Source organism: Ailuropoda melanoleuca, chromosome 11 (genome assembly GCF_002007445.2).
Source record: "Ailuropoda melanoleuca isolate Jingjing chromosome 11, ASM200744v2, whole genome shotgun sequence".
NCBI classification, from domain to species: Eukaryota; Metazoa; Chordata; class Mammalia; order Carnivora; family Ursidae; genus Ailuropoda; species Ailuropoda melanoleuca.
Genome location: NC_048228.1, coordinates 85,953,478 through 85,980,771, shown reverse-complemented (window position 1 = coordinate 85,980,771; position 27,294 = coordinate 85,953,478). Strand labels below are relative to the sequence as shown.

The window sequence follows — 27,294 nt, the reverse complement described above, 5'->3', positions numbered from 1 at the left end:
AGGCTGGTTGATTGGGGGAGTCTATACTCCAATTATCACTGAAAGTTGATGACATCAACCCCTTATGTAGAAAAATGAGGGTAAAATTATCATCTGACATTTAATTTCAGCTATTAGGACAAATCATTTGTAAGTTTTAGATGGTGAGAGTTAGGTAGAGTTAGATATCTGCCTCTTTGGATACAGAGCTTTACTATATTTACAAAGTTAGGATTTGAGAGGTTATAAAGAACATGGATTAATTTTTATGATATGTAATTTTTGCAACAAAATTATCTTGAAAACAAGCTCTAGAATTATTTGTATGTGCATTGAGTGGAATTTATTTATTTACTTACTAGTTTATTTATTTATACATTTTTATTTCTTTATTATGTATCTTACCATCTATGCGGGAGAGGCCATGTTTTCTTGTTTATTGTATCTCCAGCTGCTAGGGCAGTGCCTGGCATAGAATAGTTGTCCAGTAAATATTTGCCTAATTAATTAAAGAATAAATTAATATTCGCTGGGCCGAGGTCCACCCATGATTTCCATTATCACCTTGGCTTGTATGCTTTTCCTTTGCTTGTTCTTCTGATAATGGTCTGGGTCGTACTGTGGTGGTGGAGAAATCCGTCACAATGAGCAGTGTAAAATACACCATATTCAAAAAGAGACAGGCTAATCATAAAGTCTTTGTAGAGTATTACAAACTTTCTCACCTAAAATTCATATTGTTCTTACTGACCATTGGTGTGTACGACAATTAGTGTTTATACGTGGGCTAGGATATTTATTATGTTTCATAAAGTTTCACACCTGAGTCTTGGTGAAGAGTATATCCTATATTTCAAAACCATGTCCTCTAAGTATATTTTCCTCCTATCTGTCCTAGTTGATAGAAGTAAGGTGTATCAATAGAAAATCTTTATTTTGTAGTTCAGAAATTGTTCTTTTTAACCATCGAGGGCCTTGAACATCAAAGATAACATCTGGATGGTACACACCTAACAAAGGGGAAAAAATTATAATATTCTTTGCATACCACACTATCAATAACAGTATTTTCTAGATAAATTGACGTTGATGGGTGGTCTTTATGTATCTGCAAGTTGAGACATCACATCACAATCGCTAGTTCAAATGCTTATTATATTTCTCATATGAAATTAACTATCTATTTATTCATTCATTCATTCATTTATTACTAAAATAGAATTGAAATCTGATTTCTAAGACAACTATAAGATTCAGCTCAAGGGGACCTCTATAAGCCATAGAAGAGATTGGTTTAATTTCTTTTTTTTTTTTTAAAGATTTTATTTATTTATTCGACAGAGATAGAGACAGCCAGGGAGAGAGGGAACACAAGCAGGGGGGAGTGGGAGAGGAAGAAGCAGGCTCCTAGCGGAGGAGCCTGATGTGGGGCAATCCCATAACGCCGGGATCACGCCCTGAGCCGAAGGCAGACGCTTAACCGCTGTGCCACCCAGGCGCCCCTAGATCGGTTTAATTTCTGTCTTAAGTAAATTTTCTACCATCTATGTTATTATTTACACATTTATTTCTATACTTATGGAGATCCTGGATTATGTTTTTTTCTAAAATTGTAGTTTGTTTTACTCCCCCCTTCCTTCCTGGGAGAGAATAGAAAGATACTGAGTGGAAATCAAGATTTTCGATGCGTTTGCTAAGGTCTGCATGAGAAGTGATTCTCTTTGAAGTTCTCAAGGTAGTTCTATTTATATTACTGTATTTCTGTTTTCTTTTTTAAATCCCTCAAAATCTATGTAACACTTGAACAGTTGAACCGGTGTAACAATTCTGCTTCATTGCTGCCCCTCTGCTCTTGTCTATAACTTCTATCCTCTCTCCCACACCTCCTGTACACCGTGGTCTCAGCATGGTAACCAGTTCACTATCCTTAAATACGCAACCAAAAATGGTATATTACTGAGTGTGCTACTTAACTGCCACACGTGAAAATACTTTACATCTTTCAATCCTTGGGACATTCTTAACATGTGGATTTTGTTAGTTCACAAGGGAGCAAATTGTGGCTCACAGATCTTCGGTGATTTGCTCAAAGTCACGTAGCCAGTAAGTGGCTGAGATGGAGTTTGAAGAAAATCTGTCAAACAGGAGCACCGTGTTCTTTCTATTACAACCTGCTGTGTCTAGTCGTGCCCTTCTTTCACTGAAATGGCCTCAACCTCTTTCATCTGCATCACTTTCCTGCGGACCACTGTCTTCTTTAAAGTTGACTGCAGCTATGACCTCTTCTGTGAGGCCTTGCTGATGCTCTCGTCCGGGCCTCTTTGTATATCACACATCTGTATTAGCATATATCACAGCGTCCTTCTTCTGGAGGGTTTTTTGCTTCTTAAAAAATATGGTAATAAATTTTTCATAAGAATATTTTTTCTATGGGAACTTATGGGAACTTTCAAATATATTTACAATTAATTATTTTTTAAGCGTCTTAATTTAGATTTTGGATAGGATGAAAATCAATGATGATATACTTCAGATAAAGACAAAAGCACTTTGGGTCCTCTATAGCTTTTCAGAGTTTAAAGAAGTCCTGACACCTTAATGTTTAAGTTCCACTGACTAAAATCAGTGACCAGCACAGTTTGAACACTCATGAAATATGTGATGAGCAAAATTGAATTATCAAACTGATATAACAACCTTCAGTTGCAGAGGCTATGAATGTCTTTAGTGAGAACTTAGGCTTTCTATCATTTTCTAGATTGACTCAAACAATTAGAAGTCAAGAAGAGAATGAGCAGAATCCACATTAAAATGTATTTTTAAATAAAAAGTAAACTTAGAATATTAATTATGTCGATGGAGTGAAATCATGTACTAATTAAAATTAAAATTGTAAGTGAACATTATTCAATGCATTAATCAACAATTAATCGGGTCTTCAGAGCCTGTTAGCTTGTCTAATGGACAGAGTGGACCCTACTATTATAGATAGAAATAGCGAGATTTCTAGGGAGAGCAGATCTGTAAAACAGGAGATTTTTGAAAATAAGCAAAATATTATAGACTTGCTAGAAGCTTTACAAAATGTTTTTAACACAACTTAATCTTAAAATTTTAATAAAATTATCAAAAAAATGTATCAGAACTCCAGATCTGCATATGGCAAAGCTCTGTCATTATGGGTGTTAATTTGTAGGAAGTAAGGGTGTAATATTAAATAAAATTAATGAACATCTTCAGTTAAAGAGAAAAAAAGCAAAAGGGTATTTCGCCTTCTTGCTCTAGAGTTAAGACAACTTAAACATCATATGCTAGCATTAAATGCATACATATCAAACTCATTTAAAATGTACTTCAGTATTGCTAGCTAAGGTTTCCATACATTTTGAATACTATTTCCTGATTTTCTTCACTGTACAACCATTCTACCAAAGCTGGATGCTGCTAATAGTAAGCATTTTTACTTAGTTGATTTTTATTGCCATTAAACTATGCAATCTATACCTTTAAATCTTAGAAATACAAAATATAAAGCAGGATTCTAGAAACACATCATTAACACTTACTAATGAGAGCCGAATAAAAGATTAACAACTATTCTTTTATCTTAAATCAGATATGTTTTTTACTGATTAAAAAAAAGCTGCTGGTGGTGCCTACACAGTAACATTTTTCCCCCCGTGTTTTCTGGTTTTTCCTTCCTTGTGGTCTCAGTAGTTAAGTTTGACTAATAATCTCATTCAGGGTTTATGTGATTGTATATTTTATACTTAAGAAGTGCATTGGGCAATGTCGTATTTGCAGTAGCGCAGTTTTATGGACGCTGTAAGAACATGCCGTGTTCCTTTCTCTGCAAAAGTTCTCAGGTTCCACCTCTCCCCACGGCCCCTGGGGCAGATCTTAATCCTGTCGTGCGAGAGTTAGCACAAACAGCCAGGTTGGCCTGTCCGCTCTGTAGCCCTGCCCATACACACTATGGACGCTAGCATTATGATCATTAAAATGCTCATTTTGGTCATTATTTAGCCGCTCTTAGCAAGATGGGGGATGAAAGAAAATCAGACCCATCCCACTGCCTGGAGTAAGGTTCCGTCAGAGGAATATCCTGGACGGCTCATCTTCAGCAGAGCCCTGGGTATGAAAGTGAGAGACTGTGGGGAAGTTTTAGAGTCAGATCCAGAGTTAAAATATGTTTCTAACTGTTCGAGAAAGCTTGCTTTTAAGGCGAACCTTACAAAGAGATAAGGAAAGCAGCACTGTTATCAGGAATGTTTACGCAGTGTGGGAATAGCCTTTTCTCGGATTTCTTTGTACCGGGCACACGGGGTTTTGAGAAAGGCTTAAGACGTGACGTAGAGCACAGCGGTCTCATGGCCTAATTGATCTCCTTATATTGTTCGATGTGACTCTTCCACACATCCAGGCGTCTTGTCTGTTCCTTCCACTACCCAGCCCATTCTGGCTGCACTCGCTTCAGACCTCAACAGCCCCCTTCCCACCATCCTGCATTAGGTTGTGTCAGCTTCCCTTTCTGCGAACTGCTTCTTTCCTTCCATTCTGGACCCATATCCTACTCCATCTTTGAGAAGAAGTTTAATATGTCTTGTCAAAGTCTGCTCCCCTCATCTCCTCTCTTGTAACTTCCAAGCACTACAACGTTTGACCCTTCGTTTCGTTCCCCACCTAAAGATTGTAATGCTCAGGGACAGGAACCAAGCCTAGGACCTTCTTCTTCCACGTGACGGTTCAGACATTGTGCTCTCTGTGCTTGCTTCGCTCAGTCACACAGCCCTTAGTATCCGTAGCTTAGTATCAGTATTTCTATTTCGATGACACATTTTTCCAAAAAGAAAAATTAGAAGAGTGCAACTTTACCATGGGCCGTCGCGTGGTATTCTCTATGATGTCATTGTTCTTTCTTCTCCATGACAGAGAATTCCTGTCCTTTTGGAAAACCAATCTCATTACAAGCTCTGTAATGTCAAGGCTGTTCAGTAGCAATCACAAACCGTCTCTCTATCCACTTTTTATTTTCACCTATCATATGCTTCTTTTCCCCCTTTTTATCCAGGTGAAAATCGAGCTTACATCATTGTACGTGAGCAGATTCCTACAAAATACCCCTTTAGTACCAGTGATCATTTTATTATCCTGGCTTCTACCTTTCACACCTGAATTAAAAATAGCTCTTATGTCTATACTCCTTACTCCATAAAGTTCTGCTTTCCACTGCATGAATTCATGACTCTTTAAAATTACAGTTTAATCTTTTTGATTACTGTTTTAGTTTGTTTCAGTTATTTATAAACTCAGGTATTTATTAAATCATTTTCTATTACTTGTTACGTCTGTTAGTGTTCTTCTGTGTCTTGTGTATGTGTATTAATTTTCTAAAGTTTCTCATAAGTATACCTTTGATTATTTTTGATTCTCCCACAATATAGTGCTAATTTTCAAATATATTACATCATAATAATCTACCCTTCTTTGGGTCAAAGGAAGAATTTACTATATATAAAATTTTTAGGATATTAGGGAGCCATATAAAAAACCCACAATGCTGTATTTCATGCTAGATGCAAGAATCTTGCCCCAAATTAAGAGCATGTGGATCTTTTTTCTTCTGGCTTGCAAAATCCCACATTTGATTCATCCAAGGACAAAATACTGATCCCAAAATACTCACTCAGAAATATTTAAAAATAGGAATAATTAGGTTTAATTTTTTACTTTGATATTGCTGGAATATGTAGGTTTTAATTTTAAAGGGAGATTTGAATTTTAAAATATTATGTGTAATAACTATTTTAAAATTAAGTACAAAATAAAAAGCTATAAGAAAAAACAAAGCTATAAAAATATCATGTTTAATCATATCAGATAAAAATTAAGTTTTCTCCTTTGAGCCGCTTTTTTTTTTTTAAATTTCAACAGGCCCAGACTGCATATACCTTCAGAATTCTTTGATGTTAATCTCTTATGATAACCAATTAGTTTCTAAATTTCTCAATTCAAGGGCTGACTAATACTGTTGCTTAAGCATTAGGTGGGTCATGTTATTTTAAACAGAGATAATGGCTAATAGTAACCAGTGTGTCAAGGACCAGAGGAATTGAGAAATTGGAAAATTTTGAGACACCCTGTCTAAACAAGATTAAGACAAGACCAAAAGGATTATCATGCTTCTAAACCCAAAGATCTTTGTGATAGCTGCATTCCGAAACATCAGGATTAAAGGGTAGAACCACATTCAGAATGCATACATGTATTCACGAAAATCCCTGTCTTTAAACAAAAATTCAAGAATGTCCCAGCCCATCCATAAATAATACACTAAAAAATGTAGTGGCGTGAGGGGGCAAAATTTTTTTTTCCACAAAGAAACATTAATTCCTTCCTATTTTTAAATATTTTAGAATACTTTCTTTTCTTTTACTATTTTTTATTACGACTTAATTCCTTAAAGCAGTTTGGATCCCAACAAAATTGAGAGAAAGGTACAGCGATTTCCCATATACCCCCTGCCTTCCCACATGCATGTTCTCCCCCATGATCAGCATCACCCCAAACAGTAGAATACCTCTTGTTTTCTTCATAAAATATACATATATTTTTGTAAGTTTATTTCCACTTTTATAAGCTTTTATACGCTTCTCTAAATCCTGTAAAGCAATCGTTTTTCATATGTAGTTTGTACCTAAATATATATATACAAAGCTAAAGATTTTTTTTCAAAAACAAATACTAAGTATTTGGTATCATCTCGTATGTGGATATTATTAAAGCAATTAATCATTATTAAGATTCAAATCATTTACTGTTACCGTTTATTAAACATTTGCATTTTATTTCTTTTTGTATAATCCTATATATTTACTCTTCAATATCTACAGATAGTCCAGATTAAATCATGTCTAAAACACATAATGAGAACATAAACCTTTTTACAAGTGTTATTAATTTGACCTCTGGTGGTGTATAGGAAATCTACTAAATTTAATTCTTTTTTATTAACTTAACAACTTGAAGTTGTTTGGATATCAGAATTACATACCCCCAAGAGAATAGGAAAAGGAAAATGCATTGTGAGCCAGTGATGTAGCAATGGGGTAGAGGTAGAATGAGACAATGATAATAATCCTACTATGTGGGGGGTGGAAATACATATATATTTGGTATTGTTTATCCTATATAGATTTTTTCTTAAACATGTTGTAAAAAAATCTGTACCTTTATATCCAAGCAAGAATAAGATAGTAGCTTACGTGTAGTGGCCCCTGTGTCCCTAGACTTAGAAGAGTCTTGTTAGAATGTTCATATTGACAACTGTCGAAATACCTAATTTGCATAAATTATTTTTGAAATTCATCTAGATTTTTAAAAAGGCAAGAAAGAAACCAAGCTCAGGGTTTTTGGAAATTGTTTTATTGGCCAGGTCTATGGATGGACACCATTGTGTAGGGGCTGCTGATTTTCCCTTCACATATTTCCCCATCTCCCTTCCCCAGGTGTTGCTGCCATCACTACCTTTCCCTTCCTCCCCTTTCCTCATGGCAAGACGCATGGAAGAAGAGTGCTGTTAAGGCCTCTCCATTAATCAACAGGTATGGTGGTTCTCATGAAGCAATGCCGCTGGCCCCTCCTCTGCGTTCTTCATTAATAGTCTAATTCCTTGACACTCAGAAGACGCGTTTATACACTGCACAGAGTCTACTGATGTGGCAGATTTATTCAACTTAGTATATCGTCACACATTTCGGCATGCTATGCGTTTCAGAATTCTCTGCACAGTTAGATTTTTTTTTTTTTAATGTAAAGACTACAGAAGAACTAATGATACAATTTTCAGGAAAGGTGTTGTGCAGTTTCCTCAACTGATGATGTAGGAAAGAAAAGTAACTTGTATGTGTATGCCACCTTCAACCTTCTACAGACTATTATGATACAACATACCTTTGAAAAGTGTAAAATGAGAATGTTTTGTGAATTTTAACTCATAATTCAATTAGTATCACATTTGGATTTTCAAAAGCATTGCACAAAATTGCACGCACATGAATAATGCTTACTCAATTGATTATAGAAAATTAGGTATAAACCAGTTCAAATAAATCTAAATGCCCCATAAAGCCATGTCATTCACATAGGAGAGCCAAATGTATTCTAATTGTTTTCTGAAAAAAAAAAAAAAAAAAAAAAAAAATTTATGTCAACTCAGCTGGTGGCATTTGAAGATGAAGGCGACTGTTTCCTGCAGCATTCCCAAGATTACCTCTGTTCAGGCTGCTGTATTTTGAAAGGAGCTAGGTCCCTCAGGGATCAAACTCCAGCAGAGTCATAACCTATAAAACATAAACACTTATTCTTCATGGGGAAACACCCACCTCCTTGATTTCCTTTTTCACTAGAAGAACTGGTCCTTCTAGCTCCTGCAGGGGCTTGTTTTGGGGATATGTCAGGTTCCGCATTACACCCTTGTGACTCTCTCAGGATTTTTGAGACATGTGACTAGAATACTACCTTTGGGCTAGGAAAACTGTTGGCAGACACTTTGAAATAGGAAGTGTGTCTTAAAAAAATAGTAAGTGTGTCTTAAAAAAATAGTATGTGTGTCTCAAGGTGTGCATGTATGCCCAGCATTATTTGCGATGTTCTTTCAAGTGGTAGCATAATGAAGACTTGTTTGTTCAATAAACAAAACAAATCGTGTTGATTCACATGCATTTTTGCCAATGCAACCTTTAGCCATTGAAGGCTGAACCATTCATCTTCATTCAAGAATGTATGGCCTCTTCTCTGATAAAGCTCTGAAATCACTGTTTGTTCTCCATAACCCCATTTCTACACACGGTGTTATCTTTCACGCCCACAGGCCTTCACATATCTGGGTCTCTCCATCTGGAGGGCCCTTTCCCCAGGTCTGTTTGGAACACTCACAACAATAATAGCAGACATGTGCTGAGAGTTTAATGTGTGTCAGGTGTCATGTTAATGAGTTTCATCTCCATTTCCTTAATTCATCTACACAAAGGACATAGAGTTAGACATTATTATCATCATTCCTTATCTAAGAGGAAAAAGATGAGGCTTGAAGAAATCTCATGTGGGCACAATCACTCCGAATTGACTAAAGTAGGTGTACCTTCTGTAATTTTTCCTGTTTCCTCCCAAGCAAAGCTGTGACTCTTAAGTCACATTCAACTCTGACTTATTAGAGGTAAGATGAAATCTTACCTCTTATGAACTCTTCTATGTCCACAGTGTTTGTTACTCACTAAATGTTGGACAAATGAGTGTATGTTTACAAAACAGGCGTTCATCTTCCTTACCTGCATGTGGACCCTTCCCCTCATCCGTACTTCTCTCTACTGTTTTCATTCCCCTTGGTATGTGCCTCTTGACCATTATTAGCTTCATAGATTATTCATTATACATTGTAAGAAATATATTATACAAAGTAATTCATTATTTTCTCCCAAATTTGGGACCTGTAATTAAAAACCAAGTAACTATAAAACAATTGCAAATGCAGAAAAAAGCTAATTTAAATTTTATACAATTTACCAAATCTAGTGTGAAGAAGTATAGATATACTTGTATCTCATATGGAAAGAAGAAAATTCAACCAATGCATTCTAAGATTTTGAGGAAAGGTAACCAAAGCAATCTTCTTTACATTATAGGAAAATAAAAGTAACACATACTATATCGGTAAGAGTCTTATCAGTTTACCAGAAAAGAAAAGAAAAAAAAAAGTGGAGTTAAAATATAGATGAGATTAAGAGGATTAATCAAGAAGGAAAAAAATTTTTTTGAGAAAAAAGAATCCCTAAGAGTCTGGAAAAATGAAAAAATTGAAAAGCAATAAAAAAATCGAAGGAAACATATCATTGAAAACCACCGACATTGAGAGGACTTAAAAAAATATGAAATAAAACTGGGAGGGAAAACAAAATCAATGCAGGAAGAGAAAAAGAACTTTATTTATGAATTTGTGTTTCCTTCATCCTTAGAAATTCCTTTGAAGTAAAACTGCTGTAAAGAAAAAGGGCAAGTTAAGATACATTGATTTGGGAATGCTGTATATTTCTAGGACTTTTTCTGGGGGAATTGTGCTTTTGAGAGCAAGATAAGGGTTTCAGCATTAACTTGGAGTATTTAGAACTAAAAAGATTATGCCCAGAGAGTACAATTGAGTCAAGGCTTGATGGAAAATTAGGATACAAGTCAAAATGTCCCTCTTCACCATACTCTTTCAAGATAATCATAAAATTAATTAATCAATCTATTAGCTCTGTGAATATTGTTCCTATCTCTCTCTCTCTCTCTTTTTTTTTTTAATGTGGAGTGCCTAGAACATAGAATAAGTGTTTGCTGAATTAGTCATGGAATTTTAAGAGATTATGGTCAACCAATCTAGCCTTAGATTGTGCATGCATCCCTAATCACCATTACAAGAATCACTTCTCTCCGCTTCAATAATTCCAGTGACATAAAATCCAGAAGTAGCTCACTTTATTTTGGGATGTCTTTAACTTCTCAGCTTTTTCTTATATTGAGCCAAAATCTATCTTCCTGTAACTTGAATCCATTTATCCTGGGTTTTCTCCTTGGGAAAACACATAGTAAGTTATATTCCTTTTCCAAATTAAAGTGTTTCCAAGACATAAATTAAGACAGGCCCTCTGTCATAATATTTACATATATAGTGTCTCTCTATATATTATTTTCTAGGTTAAAGCCCCAGTTCTCCTAATTGCTCTATGTTGCTTGGTTGCAAATCCTTTTAGCATTCATTTAGTGCAAATGCTTTTTTTTTTTTTTTTTTTTTTTTAATAGAACAAGGAATTCAGGATGGGTCTCCCACAGTTTATATTCTGATATTTGGTCAATTTGAAGAGCCTGGAAAAACCTTCAGAGAAAAAAAAGGGAGGTGCAGTTTAAAACAGCATATGGCTTTGACTTGAATTTTTACATTAATATAAAGGTATGGTTTGGGTAGTGGATAGTATAGTATAAAAATAAAATAAATACCACTATCTATAAACATGACTGGAAAAAACATAGAAAAACGAATTAATATTTTAAAAATAACATTTAATGAAGGTAAAAGAATTTTCAGTCTTACCTTTTTATTTTGAATTGAATACATATTTCAGTTTGGTTGATGTCTGAGATGGACCTTTTCCTGAAAAGCCTGTTCATCATTCTAACAAATTTGTTACCAAAAAAAAAAAAAAAAATCCCTAAGTGGATAATAATATCAGTAGTGGATCAGTGGAAGTAAAAGACAAACAAAACAAAATCATTGTTTTATTTTCTTAATAAAATTATTGACTTTACTGACTAATATGTGCTAATGTGTAATAATATGTTACACAGAGGTCAAAGTAGAACAGAGTAACATTGAAAGATGTATAAAGGATTCCCTGTCAGATACGGACTTTCCCTAATAAAAGTTAGCGCAAAGTAAATTTTTCATTTATGTAAAGTGTTCCTTAATGCCAAACTGCTGTCAGTTTTCCTCGGTGAGTTCTATTTATGAGTAGATTATGGCACTCTCTCAGAAGCCCTGCACATCTGACTTTTAGTGAGTGCCTACACAGAATATATGGCCTTTACTAGAACCTGGAAATTTAATTAATTTGCTGGCAGAGAATACTTTTTATGCCACATGGCTTTTCCCTGACCCTACCCAAGATTTCCATTTTCAGATGTGCTTCATATATTATGAACCTATATAATCTTAATGAACATTTTCCATATGGTAATTATAATGTTTGACTTTATATTCTCAGAAGCTCCAGTGTCTACATAAATTCTTTCTCTTTCATACTAAACGTTGCTTTGTAGGTTGTATGAATATATGCCCCTTGTTCTGCTTTTCTTAGATTCAATTCCCAAAGCAATATCCTTTGGTTATTTGATTATATGTAAGATTCTTAAGCGATAGTCTCAAGAACAGAAAACCTCTATCTGCTTACCTATCACTGCTGTTAAAGGTGTATTCTATGTGCAACATGTCCAGGTTGATATCTTTCACTCTCTTCTAGTATTTTAGAAAGAGAAGTGTGAAATATAGGATATTTGGATTAATCACTTACCCTCTCCTCAAGTGCTTCCCCCAAATGAGGAATTTGACTAGCTTGTTTTTAAAGTAACTTCCAACTTTCTACAGATTATGGAAGACAAAGAATTTTAGAAATTAGAGTTTTGTTCTTGATTTGCCAAAAAAACACTGTATTTCACCTCCCCAGGATGCAGTATGCTCATCTGTAAAATACAAAGACCAAGTTAGATCAGGGATGTAATCTTTAGAGATAACATGTGCTGACTTATTTTTCTTTCGGAGCTTTCTCTTGAGAAGAATTCTGAGAATTGTGCTTTTAAAATAGGCAAATCCAAGAAAGTGCTTGGTGCTCTAAGGAAGACAGGTTGAGGAGAGGACCACCACTTGAAATAATTGAAGGACTTTAATGCAAAAGAGAGACAAAGGATGGAACTCAATCTTATTGATTCTTGAGGGCAAAACGAATGCCAATGGGCTTAAATGGGAGCAAATTGCTTCCATGTAAAGATGAAATTTATTACCTTAAGAAATAATAAAATCCACTCCATAGAATAGTCTGTGTTCTGAAATCTGTATCACTAAGGATGTTGAAACTTAGGTTGCATGATTAACTTCTCAAAACCATTATTAAAGGAACTCATTCATAAGGTAGCAAGTTAGACAAAATGAATTCCAATGCTAATGGTCTGTGATTACATGATAATCATCAGACACAATAATAGTGATAATTCTGTACTGGAATTTGGTAACAGAAGTCTCAAAAGATTTCATTGGAATTGGTGATTGAGAATTTTCAGTACAAGTCATCGTGATTGTTAGCCAGTGCCTGTAGCGTTCTCGAAAAGTGCTTTTATCTTACCAGTGCTACTGTTCAGAAGAGAGTCACTAATTTTTATTTGTGGAGCCATCACTTCTTTTGTATCCAGAGATTCTAATTCCGTCCTCATTGTGAATATGCTATTTTTCTATTGCAATGAAGCTGACTATAATAAAAATTGTAATAAAGACAACTTGCAAAAGTAACTTAGTGATTCATTGTTTTCAATTTATTAAGGTGTGGAGCATAAAGCATTCACATAGAATCATAAATTATTTCATCTGGAAGAGATCATGAAAATTCCTCATTTTCAAATCCAGTTAAGAAAAAATAAGTAACTTCTCAAGGTCATTCAGTCAGTGAGAGAGCTGTGATCCAGATTTCCTGAATCCCAGTATGGAGGCTACCAAATTTATCGCAGTGGCTTGCTCAAAAGTATAGATCTTGGTGAGTTTTGTGTCCTTAGATGCACTACTTATCTTGAATCAGCAGGATGAAATAGGAAAGCAAACACAATTTTATTTATAAGAAACAGAAAAACACTAGGTAGCGTAGCCTGCTGTGTTCCTGGAGGGGCATGGAAGTTGGCATCCTTTTGTAAAGCTTCACATGACAAACATTCTTTGTAATCAACTAACAACTTTTGCCAAAAGTGAAACCAGTCAAAAATATATTCCAACTTAAAGTCAGGAGCAGCGTAATATGATCTTATCGCCTCTGTTTTGTGTCTGGAGATACCACAGTGTGCAACCTCCCCAAGTTTATAGTCAATAAAGCAGAGCAAGTTACCAAAGATTTCCAATTATAAGCATGAACCAGACTCAACTATCATTATTCAAGCTTGCCTGTCCACTCTAATCAGGACAACAGGCATCAATTAAATAAATAGAACATCTGATTATAAAGGGAATTGTTAACAGGCATATTAGCTGGTTGTAATAGGATATTAGCTAATTGACGGGGGGCGGGGGGAAATGCCCTTAGACAACATATGCATATTGCTCAGGATTTTAATTCTTTTTGATCTTGGTCGAGCATAGCACCATGATAAACCAAAGTGTTCAAGTAATGAAGAAAATGCAGACAAATATTTTTTAAGCAACAAAAAATGTAGATCTAAATTTGAATTGCTCCAATTTTGTGAGATAATTGAAAATGTAATCATTATCCTAGTTTTACTGATTTCTGTATTTATAAATGAGAACCAAAAAAATGAGATTGGTGAAGCTGATGGCTTTACAAAGGTGTTTTAGATTATTTATTTTGAAGTGTTTTTTTTTTCCAAATAAGTCACCATGCTATCAGTGACTTTTCTCCTTATTTCTGAACTAGTTATCAAAAAGGCATACATTTTAAGTCTTTAAATACGTGAATTAAATAGGTTTTGCATAATAAGTGTCTTTCAGTATATCCATAAGACATTTTCTTCCAAGAGACTGAAGTTCTAATTTTATCATGGAAATCAACGGAAAAGTAACTTTCAGCTAACACTAATTTGCTTTACTGCAAACTCTGCTGGATTGCATTAGGTTAGGGGAGAATATCCAAATATTTTCGGCTTCAGTAGGAGTGAGAAAAGAAGCAAGAATCAAATCATTTGGTTATGTTTGGCAACACTTGAACTTAAGAAAATTGTGGTTATACCTCAGATAACGAAAACATATGCTGAACTGTGATAGGTAGAAGGTATTTTTATGAGAAAGTAAGGAGAGGAGGAGGTCGATAAAATTCAGCAGAACAAACTACATGTGCATGGAATGAATCCTGAGTGAAGGAGGAAGGAAATTTCTAGTACCCTGACAGACCTGCCCAAGGATCCTTCTTCGATGGCTCTATGGTTCACTGGACAGATAGGCTCTTTTTTTGCATTTCCAGAATATATGTCATGGATATGTGAGTGTTATGTAAACATAACAAAATTTCTAATACATATACATAACATAGAATATATTTATGACTGCCCAAGTTGCCTTAATAGTGGTATCAAGATACAACATATCACAAAAGAAATACAACCACGGATATTTAAAACTACAATTCATTATTTTGGATTTAAACAATAATGAAAATTTAGAAACTGAAATGTATTTTATGTAACAAAATTCTCCTCTTAACAAGCTTCTTTTATTTCATTAAGTTTTTATTTAAATTCCAGTTAGTTAAGATACATTGTAATATTAGTTCCAGGTGTACAACATAGCGGTTCAACACTTCCATACCACACCCAGTGCTCATCACAAGTGCCCTCCTTGATCCCATCACCAATTTCACCCATCCTCCCACCTACCTCCCCTCTGATAACCGTCAGTTTGTTCTCTGTAGGTAAGAGTCTGTTTCTTGGTTTGCCCCCCTCTCTTTTTTTCCCATTTGCTCAGTTGTTTTGTTTCTTCAGTTCTACAGATGAGTGAAATCATATGGTATTTCTATTTCTCTGACTGACTTATTTTCCTCAGCATAATACTCTCTAGCTCTATCCATGTGGTTGCAAATGGCAAGGTCCTATTCTTTTTTTATGGCTAATAGTCCATTTAACAAACCTCTTTCAGTTTTCAGAAGAACTTGTTATAGTAATGAAGAAAAAATTTTTCATGTAATTTTGGCCAAGCACTTTAAAGTTCTAGTAATATTTTAACACAATAAATTAGTTCAATCTGAAAGCGAAATAGTTTACAACTAAATAAATGATTATGGGATATTGTAGCACTTTAAAAAAATATAACATTTTTGTCTGGCTTTTTTTTTTTAAGAGAGAAGTATAATATTTCTTTTAATTGAGAAAAAGTATACCAATACTTCTATAAATAATTACTATCATTAAAATAACGACTAACAAAAGACAATAATGATCTCATTACCAATTTAAGAATAAATTATTAAGAAAGAAAAAGTATAATGAACAGATAAACCATGACCGTATTTTACTAGGTATGTAATAATATTTTTTTCTAAACGTAGCTGTGTAGGCTGGCCATTTTACTGGAATGTAACCTTAAAGAGTGAACACTACTTCAAAAGATGTCAATTATTTAAATGTTTGTTGGGTTTCTCAGGGGGTAAAAAAGCCTGCTATTGTTTCAAGAGTGTGAGGCTCAAAGCACTGGATGGGTAAAATTAGATGGTTCAGAAAGTTTAAGAAAGCCACGAATCATCTGCAATATGGTGTAAATATCACTAACATTTCCCAAAGTTGTCATTCATTCGGGCATGGCAGTGATGCTTTAGTATACATTTTGCTTTTACCTCCAATTGCAGTTTGTTTATGACTTTCAATAATGAGGATGACTATGTTTTTTAAATGCACTCATAAATTGAGGGGCCCTAAAAGGAGCATTTTTGTGATATGGAGTTCTTTTTTTTATGCCAAGGATTTATTATAAATAACTGTGAGATTTCAAAGTGGTTTTCTCTAAGGAAATATGTGATATATACAGCACCATTAGTAATTAAAATGATGAACTATTTTCAGGGCTCTCATACAGTCCAAATGTCAGAGATGTAAATTATTTTGTCTTATTGCATGACTTACATTTTTAAAAAAAGTAGAATAAGCATTGTAACTGCTCATTGCCTGTGCATTTTTGGGAAAAGAAAAAACATAAATTATTATTGTTGAGTGTTACGGAGTTTACTTTGTCATGGCTATATTTTATATGAAAGCATGTGTCCTGTACTTGTATGAATATTGTATTATAAGGAAAGTGTATATATTATTTATTCTTCCAGAAGTCCGATGGCATTAAATCCATTTTCAAGTGTGTGTGGGTTACTTTAATGCCTAGAACCCTGGCACCTAAGGATTTACTTTGTTGACAATGAAACTCTTAGACACTTAAGCTGCAAATGAAAGTTGTTTTTTTATCTGAAATAGTTTTCAGTGCTAAAAATGTGCACCTTCATCTACTTTAGCAAGTGGTTATTTATTTATCTATTTTTCTTTGAATAAATAATTGAGAGCTTCCATTTTATTTAGCACAAATCCTAAGTGAAAGGAGGCATAGACTTTTTTTAAAAAGATTTTATTTATTTATTTGTCAGAGAGAGCACATGAGCACAAGCAGGGGGAGTGGGAGGCAGAGGGAGAAGAAGGCTCCCTGTTGAGCAAGGAGCCCTGTGTGGGACTTGATACTGATCCCATGACCTCAGGATCATGACCTGAGCCAAAGGCAGATGCTTAACCAACTGAGCCACCCAGGTCTCCTGACACAGACTTAATAAATGAGCAACTGACTGGCCGAGTAAAACACTTGCATTGAATTCTCATCTACTAAATTTTGATAGACAGTCTAACCACTCCATGTTCTATTCTCTCACCTGTAAAATGATAACATAGCAACATACATTAACCTCCCAATAGTTAATGTGTGCATTATACAGATGGCTTGAAATAAAAAAGGAGAGAGACAGGGAGGGAGGGAAAGAAGGGGACCAAGAGGAATGGAGGGAAAGAATGAAGGAAGGAAGGGAGGGAAAGAGGAAAGGAGAGAGGGAAGGAGGGAGGGATATATTTCCTACTGATATATAAAAATGTCCATCCCCCAGTGCAGTTTGGAGATGCTTCATCCAAGTAGAGAGGAAATAGAAAACACATGTAATAGAATATTTTTCAATTAAAAAATGAATCTATGTAGATGGGCTTAGAGAAATGCTTTTAGGAATGAATTGAAAAATGAGAATTGGCTATAGCTAGGTCATGTAACAAGGCACTATTCACACTTGAAACCAGGCAGTTTATGAAAAAGCAAAACACTGCCCTGTAACATTACTTCTTGCTGCTAACAATAGGTGGAACACCTTTGGTATGGCCACCTTTTTGGGTAATCTTCTAGAGAGCTCTTACATGGTTGTGACAGAAGAGATTGAAGAAATTACAGAATAAATTTCAGGTGAAATGTTACAGGAACAATCCTTACACATGCAATTGCTTATTTCTGGATAAAAGAAAATGAATCAAGTGTAAAAAATGTTCAGCTACAAATAATTTTCAAATATGGATAAATAGAAAAAATGTAAGCATGAGACTGAAAGTTAGGTGAGAAATGTTAATTCTCCAATAGCAGTTAATTAAAATGTCATTTATCTTTCTTTCATCTCATTTTCTGTCCTTGGATTTACTGGATGTTGTTGATACAAATCAACTTTGGCTGCTAAGGGGGCCTCAGCTATAGTCACATGATTTTATACAATATAAAGTGAGAATATCACAGCTGGACTATAAATAAAACTGAAACTATCTCTCCTGAGTTGAGGAAAAGAGAAATAAAATTTATGTTTAAAATGTATTAATATGAATAAACTGAGTTAGCTCCCTTTCTAAATATAGAATTTTTAAAATTAGAGTTGATTCCATTTAAGAGGTGACTAAAATATAGGAATTAAGAAAGAAGAAGGCAGAGTTGTGATTTGACATTGAAAATGAAAATATATGGGTCTATAGGTGTTCTAGGTGGACTATTTTATCTTTCAACAGATCTTATTTTGCCAAATGAAGAGTCACTTATTAGGTCTTTTATGGGACCATTTATAATAATAACACTTTTAAATTAATGTGCTTTCATTCATATTCTATCTTATTCAAAAAATGATTTAAAATGGCTTATAAAAATATAAAATCTTGACAACTAGTCATAATTTCATTATGATCGAAACATATCTAAGTTTACCGAAAACATAGCCTTTTCTGCCCTCAGTGTATTGTTCTTATTTGAAAATGTAATTGTGGTGACTGTTCACCACCTAAGAGTGTTGTCAACTGATACTGATATGTACTGTGTTCTGTAAGACTTATCTACTGGTCTCCTTACCTGATACCATCTCATTGTTTTTACTGCCATCTTTCTGCTGCAAAAAAGAACCAAACAGACTCACCTGTCCTAGCGGATATATATAAGATGTCTGCTGCTACTTTTGTCAAATAGAACATGCCCAGAGGGTGTTGTTTCAAAAATTTGTCTCAGTGGCCTTAAAGCATTTCCTCTGACCTAACTAATCTCCCTCACTCACATCTGTACCCACAAAGTAATCTGCTTTCCAGGGTTGATAATCAGCCTCTTCCTTTCCTCAGTCAGCACTCACACTTATCTAGTGCCAGGAACAACAGAATTCAGTTGAAAAAACACGCACGGGTTTTTGAACAACTGGAGTTGGTCTTGGAGGAAACAAATTATTTGAGCTGAATTCCTTCTTCTATGTGAAAGACTCTTAGGATCCTAGCACAGGGATATCTGTAGTTTTAACAAATGTTTAGTAAACAGATGTCTCTCTAATTGATAGAATTTGAATAAGTATGACAAAATAATGGGGAAATTTCTGACATTGGGATGATTACAGACCACAGATGTGTGCCAAGGGACATCAGCTAGACTTGTTCAGGTTTTACAGCCTAAGTCATTGCTTTCTTAAATTATTAGCCTTCAGGTTCTTACAAATCTACAAGATGTATATGTGTGTGTGTGTGCACATGTCCATGCACTCCTGCGTGTATGTTTCCAACAGAGGTAGAAACGTGGTCAGTTAAGTCGTTCTGTGTAAGTGGGAGTAAGAATCTCGAGATTGCATTGAGAGACTTTGCTTCACATTAGTATTTCCCTCAGTAACTGCTTCACCTTCTGTATTGTTTCTGCTGAAGTGACAACGGCTCAGTGGGCTTCCACCATGCAGGTCATAAGCCTGCAGACCAAGTTGTATTATCGTCAGTGTTCTAATCAACAAGGTCCTCTTACCCCTTACATTTCTGGTATTTACCAATAATGGGAAGTGGGGGGGGTATATTACAGCTGTTGTCAGGGTGAGAAACACAGAACAGGTGAGCCATTCATTGGTCCACTATTGAAATCATCCTATGACACTCAAACCTTGGCTAATGGTAGCTAAAATCAAGAAGATCTGAGAGGGGCTGGCTAACAGATTCCTCTGGCTTTTGGTGTAAATCTGGTCAATCAAAAATAAGGCTTCCGAGTATAAACTATCATGCTGTATGTTGACTAAGCATATACTTTGAGGCTGAAAAGTCATTGGAGATTTCCTGTCCCTTTCTAACTTTGCTGAGTTTCTTTTCCTGGATAATATCATTGTGTTGCTTTTCATATATATATATATATATACTACCTATCAATATTTGAGACCTCTAAATTGTGAAGATGTTTTCCCGGTTCTTGGTAATTGTTTGAGACCCAATAATACATTTGCATTGTTAATATAGGATATGCTTTTACAAAAATGGTGGTGATTAATTTCATCTAACAATGAATAATAGTATAAAGTACTTCCTTTACCCACAATCTGTCCACGTGCTAGATTGAATTCAGAGGATTCACCCTATTGCTTATATTATTTTCCTCCTTTTTTTTCTATTTCTTACAAATGGAGTGTCTGGCTATTCCTGAGTTTTTCACAGTTCATAGATGGTAAAATGGTGTAGACGGTGCATTTTGGAATTTATGGTATTTGCCAAATCTGACTGGAATGTCAGAAAAGAGTAAAAGAAGAAACAGCACATCCAAGCAAGTTACCCCTTCTTCTCATTTCCAAAGTAATTTTTTAGGCCTCGAGAAATGTTGACATGAGTGAAAACCTTTCTCAACTCTGCAAACCAGACTTAATTCAGAAGATCACTCTGACTCTTATGGATTGTGACAGTATCAGAGGGGCCATATTTTTACATGGATGAACCACTGCAGGACAATTTCGGAAATATATTAGACACAAACATATTACCTCTCCATCTCAAACACATATGTCTTACCTTGCTCCCTTGATGGATCTTCAGTAAATGCCTGTATTTTGGCTTTATAAGAAATATTCCATTTTCAACTCACGTTAAATTGTCCGCACATTATCTTCTCCCAATAACGGTGTAACGCAGAATCTACACTATACTTCAGAGTTCATTTTCTTTGGGGAACGTCTCATTCACAGCTTTAATTTAGCCATAGGGGAAATGACAGAGCATATTAAGCTCCTTCAGTGGCAATAGTTATATTTATTTGGGGACTTATTGCATTTCATTTTTCATATCTTTGCATAGAAGAACCTCAAATGTACTTTTTTTTTTTTCTTACCTCCCTGGGGTGGGCAGAAATAGCAGCAGAAGATGTGCAGTTTCAGAACTTTGGACAACAAAAGAGGCAGTACGAGGAGCCCCAGACTATCACAGACTAAAGTGGCATTGTTCTAACTGCAGTCTACTTACTCCCACAAGTCAGGCAGTAACTTGGAAGGCCTTTCCCTTTTCCACATTTTAAATGAACTGCTGCTAAGGCTTTGTTTTGCTTCGTTTGTTAATGCAATTCCCACCAATGGAGAGTAAAGGGGCACTTTCCATCCCATTGCCTAAAATTCCCTTTCAGGGAAAGTGAGAGATATTCAGAGTTATTGCTTTAAGTTTTGCTTGGGTGCTTATTTTTTAATTCATATTTATGCCATGCCTTTTCACACAATGGACTTGAGGCATTCTCTAGAATCCATAAGAAATATGTTAATTAGCTTTTATTCAGTTATTTTAAATTCAACAACTCTTAGTTTCTCTTGGTTGGTATTCTAATACAATTTGCAATACTATGTGGTATATTTAGTAGGTGGTCTATAAGGTATGGACGTTTATATCTTAATTATATATAAGTGGACTAATAAAATACAATAGGTTCTTTCTGCAATGTAAATTTATGTTTGATGATCCTCACTCACGTTGGGAAACAAGTAATTTAGATCGACCAAAGTGTGCAGATACGTGAATTAATTCAGTAATCTGTATTTCCATAATTCTAATTATATAAGATGACATCTTTACAATTAATGGCTAGTTTTGGGGGAAAAAACATGAAAGTTAATGTTTCTAGCCTTTTCAAAGTGCAATGAATTCCTCTTATCAAAATAATTTTATTTTAGATATCTTTGGCTAGAGTAGTTTATCAATCCTCTCTTTTTTCCTGAAGCTATTGCCTCTGTAGATCACATAAGATATCAAATCACCTTTCCCCAATCATGCAAAACCAAAGATCTTCAAAATTCTAAGCACTTATCCCTCCTGAGTGATGTTACCTCACGCTGTTGAATCTTCCTATGCAGATTAGATTTCTTCCTCATTCTATACTAGCACTGAAAGAAATTAAAGAAAAGAAAGTACGAAACTTGCCAGCTGGAGATAGTCATGTTAAATATTTTGCCCTTTTGTGTTCTTTCATATGTATCCTTCCATCAAAAACAAAATAATCTTTGAAGTTTCATGAAACTTCAAGAAGAAAATGTTTAAAAAGAGAAAAAAGTAATCTTATCCTAAATTCAGAAGCAGCCACAGCCAAATTATGATGGATAATCTTCAAGCCATATCTAGACAGGATGACCATTTTCATCCAAAAGTATTTGTATGGAGTGAAAATGCACCGCCCCCCCCCCCGAATCTTTCAAGACAATTTATTGTCAGTGCACTCAGATGATTTAGGTGGATAACCTGTCTGTGTTAAACATGGCCACAGTTTCTGACCATCAACATTATAACTCATCAGACTTTCCAAAGCAAGAGCTGTTTTAATCAAAGCATTTTCACTGCAGATCCCTGACTGCTGCTGGCTATATGTCAGAGCTTGGAAGATACTTTCTAAGTAATTGTACAGCACTGTTCTCAATCAGCATACATTATTGCAGAGCCAGAATTACACTGTCAGAATTTCTATTGAAGTTACACCTCGGTCATTTGAACTTTGAGTCCTACATACTTCAATGTCTCTACTGGATTAAAAGCATGTTATATCCTTCCGTTTTTATAATGGTGATTAGGACAAAAATGCACTCTTATTGAGTTCTCAACTATTCTTCTTGAGAATAGTTGTCCTTGTTTGTGTGACAGGATTTCATATCCATAAAGTGTTTCATGGCTGTTTTAATGTTAGCCCTCAAATGTAGAGTAGTCACTCTCAAAGGACAGGGGAACTTGGAGTTCTCTTTGGATAGAGAGTAAAGGAAGAGAAACAATGTTTCAGTTCGGTTTGGTCTTTCGTTTATTTTTGTTTTTTTGAAGGCACTGGGATATGACTTGAGGAGGCAGGTTTTTGTTCTTGTTGCTGTTTTGTTTTGCCTTCAACTTTTAAGAGAAACTAGAAGAAATCACACATAGAATACCCATCAACTTTCTTCCAAAGCCTCCGTATTATTAGTAGTTGAGAAAGAAGGGGAGGTACCCTATGTTGAGACTTGACCATGTTGCCAATAGGGAGCAAAAGATCCTCTGAGATCATGCATCAAATTACTGTTAACGCTGAAATAAAGTCCAGGTTATCAAAATTGCTTTCAAGGACACAATTCTATTATTCTTATAAGAACATGATTTACTAAGAAGAGAACCAAAATGGGAACTAAGAACACTAAGAACCTCCATTTTAATCCTTCTTAGGAAATAAACCTAGGCAATCTATCAGCCTTCCTATCCCTCAATTTCCATATTGTGAAATTATGGAATTGGGCTAAAGACTTGTAAAACCCATCTAGTTTTACATTTGCTACTTTTCTATATAATGTATATTTTTTAATTTGCCAAATAAATTAAGAGTGGGTATTTAAAGTAGAGACAATTTATCATAAAAATTATAATAATTATAAAGCTGTTTTAAATCCATAGAAGGATTGTAGCTAAGAAGGATGTTGAATGGCAAGAAGAGAAAGCAATGACTGACATTACAAAAAGAAAAAAAAAAAATCTAAGTCATAAACACAATTGATTTTTAGCCTCTTGCTTTTTTGGTTTTTTTTGAATTGTAATTTCAGACTGTACTTTCAAAACTAATCATAAAAGAGCCTAATAGCTGGGAATAGATATTTTCTAAAATTGGGCCAAATATAATTTCCTGCCCATTTACAATCTAGCAATTCTTGTAGTTTATGTTATTCTCTTCAATGGCCAGTCTGCATATGATGTCTTTCTGACTTTGCTTTCTCTGTGTTTAAAATTATAGTTTATACTTTTGCAAGAAAACTGCACAGACTGTGATTGGCAGAAAATACAGATAATTGTATGAACCAAAGTATACTTTCAGCTGTAGAAAAGAGTTAGTCCTATAGAAACGTATAAGACCCTAGCAGTATTCTTATGTTTTCTTCTCTCTCATACATGCACACACATACACACACACACACTCACACACTCAAACTGAACCGTTTAATAATGACGTTAAAAATAAGTGCATTAATAAATCTAAGCCTTCATAACCAAGTGTTTTGAGTAGCATTTCCCAAGCCCAAGAATCAAAGAATTTAAGAAATGAAACATCAGTACCCTCTGAGTTTAATCCTTTAGTGTCCAATCTATAGGACTCTCCCCACCGAAACCCCGTTGTTGAAGACTTTTGTCCTGGAATCCATTAAAGTGAACTTCACAGCTGTATTTTATACATACTTCCTGTAAAATCCAGATCACAGCTCAGAAGAGCTTTGGTCTGTGTGTCTGACTCTTGCACTACTGAGAACCTTCGGAGTAAAGAAACTCTGTCTCCTTCATTTACAACTCATTCTAACACTTAGAATGTCCTAAGAGGTCCCAATATACATTTGAGAAATAGACACATTTCCTTGATTTTATTAAAAATATGCCTTATAAACCAAATATAAGACATAGAGAACACTATTCTCTATATAATCTTCACTGTTACCCTTTGACTTTGTTTTGCAAATATTTTTCAAGTGGACACTAGGTTCCAAGTATCATTTAGCCTACAGGGAAAAAAAAATATACGGAGTCCTTGTCCTGTGCAAATTCAGGATTCAGTGGGAAGAAGAACATAACAATTGTAATATGAAAAAAATGTGATCATAAATTTATAGAAAGGATATTATGGCAGAGTTAAAAAGCAATGGGTTTGCTTTTTGATAGGGGAACACATGAGCATAACCTTTTTGCCTCTTTCCTACTTTAATCTCCTAAAATAACCTCTACACTCCATTCTTCTCACCCTGAATCTTCTATTCACATACTTATGTATACTTTTTCCCACAAAGATAATTAATTTTTTTAATTTAGAAAGAATAGTTAAGTTCACTTACCAGTTATTTTCAGTTGAGCTTTAATAAAGAATTGCCTAACAATTATTAATGTTTATGTCTCTGTGTGAACAAGAATGTCACTTGGGTTAAAATAATTCTCATTAAATGTGGTGAAACTGAAAATGGCTGTAATAGTCTGTAGTGAGACAAGACAACTCCAAATTTCTCAAGCCTGCATGGGCTTGTATACCTCTGTGTTTCCTTTGCCCCGTTACAGTGTTTCTCTTTGTTTCTTTCTGGACAAGTCCTATTCATACATTAATGTCCACAAATATTATCTCTTCCCACAAACTTATGTAACAGCTCCAGGATCCTGCATAAAATGATAGTCTCTCCTTCTCTTTATAACATTTGGTATGCATCTCGGTCAGAGAATATTTACTGAGAGCCTGTTTTGTTTAAAGCACTGTGCCAGGAACAAAGAGTCATTTCAGCCCCACAGACAGAGCTGTTTTAGGTCAGAATGCAGAGCATAGACTTGCTGGTTATTTACGGCCAGTGTCCATTGTGAATGCCCCAATGCCCTCGCTTTACCAGTTTGGTAAATATTTCCAATGTTGCCCCGATACAATGCATAAAGAGCCCCTGGACACTTTCAGACACACCGTTCATGCTTTTCTCCTTGAAGGTCTACTCTGGCACCTAGGTGGCAAATTCCTAGATAAGAAAGAAGTTTGGTTTTGTGTCACTTTTTTCCCTCAGGGGTTTCCCAGAGGAGTGTCAATTCCTATACTGTGAATCCTTCAGGAACTGAAGGACACTTTGGAAAAGCAATTTAGGAAATACGTTGACAAGTCCAAAGGAAACGGTGTGGATGCCTATACCTAGAGTCTTCAGCGCAGACTAACACATTGAAAAATGGAGTCATAGAAAAGCTCGTCCAAATTCGCAAGCCAAGAATCTTTAAGAGCATATGTGACTTTTGAGTCTCAAAGATCCAAGATTGATTGGGAAGAAAGATGGGAGAAGAGAGAAAGTTAGAGTAAGAGAGGGGAGACGGAGACAGAGACAGACAGAAGAAATACCTGTAGCTAAAAACTCTGAAATACATGACTTTCATGTATCTCATCTCTCACCAACATGTGTGGGACAACATTCAAAGTTTTTGTTCTCCAGCTTTAAATACCAATAGTGATGGAAATTATAGTCATTAGACTCAACCAGACTCATGTTCCTCTCTCATGTTCTGTGCTTCGAAGCTGAGTGTCGTTCGACACTTACATGACTGTCCTGAGCCTCTCTTTCCACAGACAGTTTTTGCATGAATTCAAGAGAGAACTACTAATTATCAATTACGTCCTCTGTCCCAGACTTTGAACTCCGAATTATGTTAATTAACTGAATCATCACAACAGTGATATTGTCTTCATTTTACACGGAGGGAAACTGAGGCTTAGAGCTACTCACTTCGCCTCACTCACCTGTCCAGTATTTTTACCCGGGGGGTCAGACCGGAGTCTGAGCCACACACACGTCGTTCACGCAGGACCTGGCACGTAGTAAGTGCTGTATAAATAGGGTTTTATTAATAACAATTTTGAAATAGATTTATTATGCTCCAGGCACTTTATTGTAAATTACACAGCACAGAAGTGTGACAAAGTGGCAGTTATGCTTTTTTCCTGGCACAAATAATACTTTGTATGAGTTGATTGATACCTTTTAAGTACCAGACATTTTTTTTCCCTCCTATTACTTTTTAGAAGAGGAGGAGAGAGCATTGTTTTCTTTACTACTTCTAAGTATCCCAGGCAATCAATACTGGTTTACAAAAACATATTGCTAACTATTAACTAGATTTGTCAAGTGGAAGAGGGATTTAGTGTATTTCCTATAGCTACAGGGCACTATATAAAAGGGTGTCATTGTAGTAGGAAGTATTAAAAGTTCAGGTTTTCAGATGCTGTTCTGTGAAATAGTGAAAGTCACTTCATCTCCTTAAGCTTCAGATTCCTCATATTAAAGTACAGAGTAGGTTCAAACACAAGTGACACTTCTAGCTGTAAGGTCAGTGGTCCTGTAGTTTGGTAGGTGAAGTCCTGGGAAGAAATAACACATGCTCCTCATTAGGATAATTCAGGTTATCCAAATATAGAATCATCTATTTTTTAAAGTTATCAGATCCACATTATTAGAATACTCAAAAGAATTCCCTGCTAGAGCTGATTTAGAAGGTACAACTGTGCTGAGTTGAAAGGTGAACTATATTAGCTCTTAAAGAAAGTTTGCTTCTGAGTTTCTTAACTTTCTTGTATAAATTAAATGCATATATAGTCAGAGAAGCCTTCAGAAAGGACTAGCCGAGGTGATATTCAGGTTTCTTAATCTGGGGAAACAAAACAAAACAAAACAAAACAACATTCCCAGGTAGACTGAAACCAAGGCTCCAATTACTCTGCAA

The 27,294-nt window shown here is 35.2% G+C and overlaps 1 protein-coding gene across 6 annotated transcripts in view; it reads left to right on the top strand.

The window, feature by feature from the left end:
* Positions 1–27,294, top strand: part of PCDH7 (protocadherin 7) — a 404,583-nt gene that overhangs the window by 207,792 nt on the left and 169,497 nt on the right. For 2 of the 6 annotated variants that reach the window (XM_034671984.1, XM_034671983.1), the window contains exon 4: positions 7,488–7,583. The exons of the other annotated variants lie outside the window; for them this stretch is intronic. In XM_034671984.1, the coding sequence (XP_034527875.1) occupies positions 7,488–7,576 (89 nt within the window). In that variant the 3' untranslated portion in view covers positions 7,577–7,583. The remainder of the gene's footprint in view (positions 1–7,487; positions 7,584–27,294) is intronic. 6 annotated transcript variants of the gene reach the window in all.